Source organism: Otolemur garnettii, unplaced genomic scaffold (assembly GCF_000181295.1).
Source record: "Otolemur garnettii isolate 467f Iridium unplaced genomic scaffold, OtoGar3 scaffold00043, whole genome shotgun sequence".
Classification (NCBI taxonomy): Eukaryota; Metazoa; Chordata; class Mammalia; order Primates; family Galagidae; genus Otolemur; species Otolemur garnettii.
The window spans coordinates 9,239,462-9,243,417 of NW_003852438.1; the positions used below are offsets into that span (position 1 = coordinate 9,239,462).

The following is a 3,956-nucleotide window of genomic DNA, read 5'->3' on the forward strand; positions in this document are numbered from 1 at the left end:
ACATTTTTAAGGAAAATGATCAAATGAAGAGAATGGGAAAGGAAAGAAAAAAGGTAAGCAAAACGAAATCAAGGAGTTTGGGATATAATCTCAGTTATTTCACCGTCGTTTATAATTACTGGAAATGTTTGTATCTTTTCTTTTAACTCCAGAACTGGAACATACACAACATAATATGCTTCAGATACAATTTAACAAATAGCGCAATATTGCTCGTAGGGAATGTACTGTTATTTTTTAAGAAGAATTTAGTGATATACTTTTTAGGTGATAAATATGAGGACTTAAACATAGTCTGGAAGAAGACAAAAAAAGGTAAAATGAAAAAATTAACATAATTTTAACTATGTTCTGAACTAAAAGAAAAAAAGCAGGTGGATGTGAATCAGATATAGAAAAAAAGAGACTATGATGGTAACCAGGAGAAACGTGCTGAGCAATGACAATAACGAAGACTACCTGGGATGTCCAGCTAACATTTTATTGTTCAATAGTTTGTTTTGTAGGACTTTTTTCGGACACTACCAATGTTCTGTGAACATACTATATAAGCAATACAATCACTGCGCATGAGGATGTGCTTTATGTATGCTCGGGTACATAACAGAGAAAAGAGAACAACCAGGTGAGTGAGATAAAAGAAAATTCATCTTTAGACAAAATTCAGAAAAGCAGAACTAAAAGTGGTCATGAGGTTGGAAATCTTGAAGAATTTTCAGAAGTTTGGTGAGGGTATTGAACTCCCACTGTGTGTGACTTAGAGATGTTTAAGTCAATTTCATGTTAACTTAAAAAAAGAAATTTCCCTGGCTGAAATCTGACTTAAAGAGGAGCAAAGCCTATTAAAAAAACAAAACAACAACAAAGAAAAAAAAAAGAAAAAAAGAAAGAAAGAAAGAAAAAGAAAAAAGTAACAGATAGATTCATTTAGCAAAGAAGAATGAATCATTACATGGTATAAAATAATTTCAAGTAAATTCTTTGGAACAAAAATTCAAATACAGAAGAGTTAAAAGTCAAAACATTATGACAGTTTTGTGTTTGCTTTTACATTTATATGCCTTCATCAAGGGACTATGCTATCCCTTTGGAATGCTTAGATTTATGACCTTTAAGAAAAGAAAAGAAACTCAAAGAGTTGCATTTAGTTAGTAAAATTTTGAGTACATATTATATAAACAAATTTGTATAGGGTGTTGTTAAAAGAGGTTGGATGTGCCTAGCAGAATGTTTATGGAGGATCTCAAAAAAAAAAAAAGGTATCTCATGGAGACATTTCTCCTTCAGCTGTAATATTTTCTCCCCCCCCCCCTTTTTTTAAATAGAAATCAACTATGAGAAACCATACAACAGTGACAACTTTCATTCTTCTCGGACTGACAGATGAACCACAATTGCAGGTGGTCGTCTTCCTTCTCCTTTTTTCCACCTATATGTTGAGTGTCACAGGAAATCTAACCATCATCACCCTCACCCTACTGGATTTGCATCTTAAGACACCCATGTACTTTTTCCTCCGAAATTTCTCATTTTTAGAAGTCTCTTTTACAACTGTTTGTATTCCCAAATTTCTCTTTAGTATGGCCACAGGAGATAAGACCATTTCTTACAACAGTTGTGCGGCACAACTGTTTTTCACTATTCTCTTGGGAGCAACTGAGTTTTTTCTCCTGGCTGCCATGTCCTATGACCGCTATGTGGCCATCTGCAAACCCCTGCATTACATGACCATCATGAGTGGTAGAGTCTGCAACTTGCTGGTCTTTGCTTCGTGGTTGGCTGGTTTCCTAATAATTTTTCCTCCACTCCTTATGGGTCTGCAGCTTGATTTCTGTTCAGGCAACGTTGTAGATCATTTTTTCTGTGATGTTTTCCCTATACTGCAGCTTTCTTGCACAGACACAGACCTAATAGAATTAATGGCACTTCTGTCAGCCATTTTAACGCTCCTGGTCACACTGGTGTTAGTGATTCTGTCCTACACAAACATCATCAAGACCATTCTGAAAATACCTTCTGCTCAACAGAGGAAGAAAGCATTTTCTACGTGTTCTTCCCACATGATAGTTGTGTCCATTTCTTATGGCAGCTGCATCTTCATGTATGTAAAACCCTCTGCGAAGGAAAGAGTGTCTTTAAATAAAGGGATAGCTCTGCTCAGCACTTCTGTTGCCCCCATGTTGAATCCCTTCATTTATTCACTGAGAAACAAACAAGTGAAAGATGCCTTTAAGAACATAATCAAAAGGATTGACATTTTCTCAATGAAGTGAATCACTTTAATGACACTAGTTAAGGTATGAGTTAAATAAAACAAGAATGGACCGTGTCACCAAGCTCTTCAATGCCTGGATTCAAAATAATATTACCTGTTTTTTGATTTGTAATTTTTGTTGGGACCTGTCTAATCTCCAAAGCGTAACTCTCAGTTGTATTTTTCCCTCATTTTGAAAGCACCATGGAAAATATATTTTTTCGTTTTGGTCAAAATCATTTGCCTATTTATTTGGTACCTCTATCAATTTTCCTCTCAAAATTCTCTCAGAGGCAGACAGAATGGGATTTTAATTTTTCCATGTTATTATCCCCCCCCCCCACTGTTCTGGAATCAGGAATTCAATTTGTTTATATTTTATATAGAGTTTTATACACTACCTATATTTGAACACCTAATGAATTTATTTTTATTGGTGAATGCCGAATGTTAAATCTGCATTTCTTATTCAGTGTTCAGTAGAATTTCGAAGCAAATCAACTTAATGGCACTTTTTTAATTACACAGCTTAATAATTTCACATTCTTAACCAGGGTTAGTTAGAGATAGAGTGATTTCAGAAAAAGATTAAAGGCATTTAAGGGGTTAAAGCATTACTGCCGCTGTGTTTATCAGATAGAAATCATAGCTATGACATGATTGCTTGTAATATGCCATGTTTTATGAAATGTATTTTTATAAGTCTTCAAAACTCTGAAGACAGGTATTTCCATGTTAGTTTATGAATAAAAACCTAACTCATATGCAAATTAAATAACTTGCTAATTACAACAAAACAAAACAAAACCCCACATGTGACAAAAAATGACCTCTTAATACCCATCAACCTCTTAGGCACTGTTAGCAAAATAAAATGAAAGTCCATCTTTGCCCATATATCACTTAGAATGCAAAAGAACATTAAGATCATTTTAGAGAATTCAATAGATTTAAGGAATATCATAGGTAAAATTAAGACTTTATGGGGTTTACAGAGTACCTTTTGTTTTTGATGGGTAAGAAATTTACTGATTAAAAGAGACTTAAGAAATATGCCACCTGGTTGCAATATATTTATCGTATTTAGATGCAAATTCCAACACAATAACTGTTAAAAAAAAAAAAAAAGGAAAAGTGAAAAGAAAAATAAAGAAAATCTGTGAAACAATTGAGCAAATATAATTACTGACTTATTATATTAAGGAACTCCTATTATTGTTTTTTAGATGAGTAATGGTATTATGATTATGTTTTTAAAAGATCCTTTCTTTTAGAGGTACATGTCAAAATATTTACAGCTAAAATATATATCATCTAATACATACTTAAATGTGAACTGGATGGCCTGGGAAATGGGTGTGAGTGTGAATGAACTTGGCTATGAGTTGGTAATAGACAATGAAATTGGGTGATAAAAACCATGGGGTTCATTATATTGCTCTCTTTTATATGTTTGAAATAGTCTGTTTAAAACTTTAAAATAGATGGAATAAGGGCTAGACCTGTAGATTAATAAAGGAGGAATTGTGATATTTCCATACTCTTCTGGCTTTTGTGTGAGAATTGTGGAAGACTTTTCCCAAAAATGGCCTCAGCACTATTCTAGTATCACATGCTATTTCAGAATTTTAACCGATATCATGACAAAGTGTAATACACTTCCCCTCCCTTGTACCTGGGTAGGCTAGTGAGTAAGTACTTC

At 33.6% G+C, this 3,956-nt stretch overlaps 1 protein-coding gene across 1 annotated transcript; it reads left to right on the forward strand.

The window, feature by feature from the left end:
* The first annotated feature begins 1,240 nt into the window (after positions 1–1,240).
* LOC100954707 (olfactory receptor 6C74) lies at positions 1,241–2,341 on the forward strand. Its single transcript, XM_003790474.2, has one exon. The coding sequence runs from the start codon at positions 1,335–1,337 to the stop codon at positions 2,271–2,273; it is 939 nt and encodes a 312-aa protein (XP_003790522.1). The 5' UTR covers positions 1,241–1,334; the 3' UTR covers positions 2,274–2,341.
* The last annotated feature ends 1,615 nt before the right edge of the window (positions 2,342–3,956 follow it).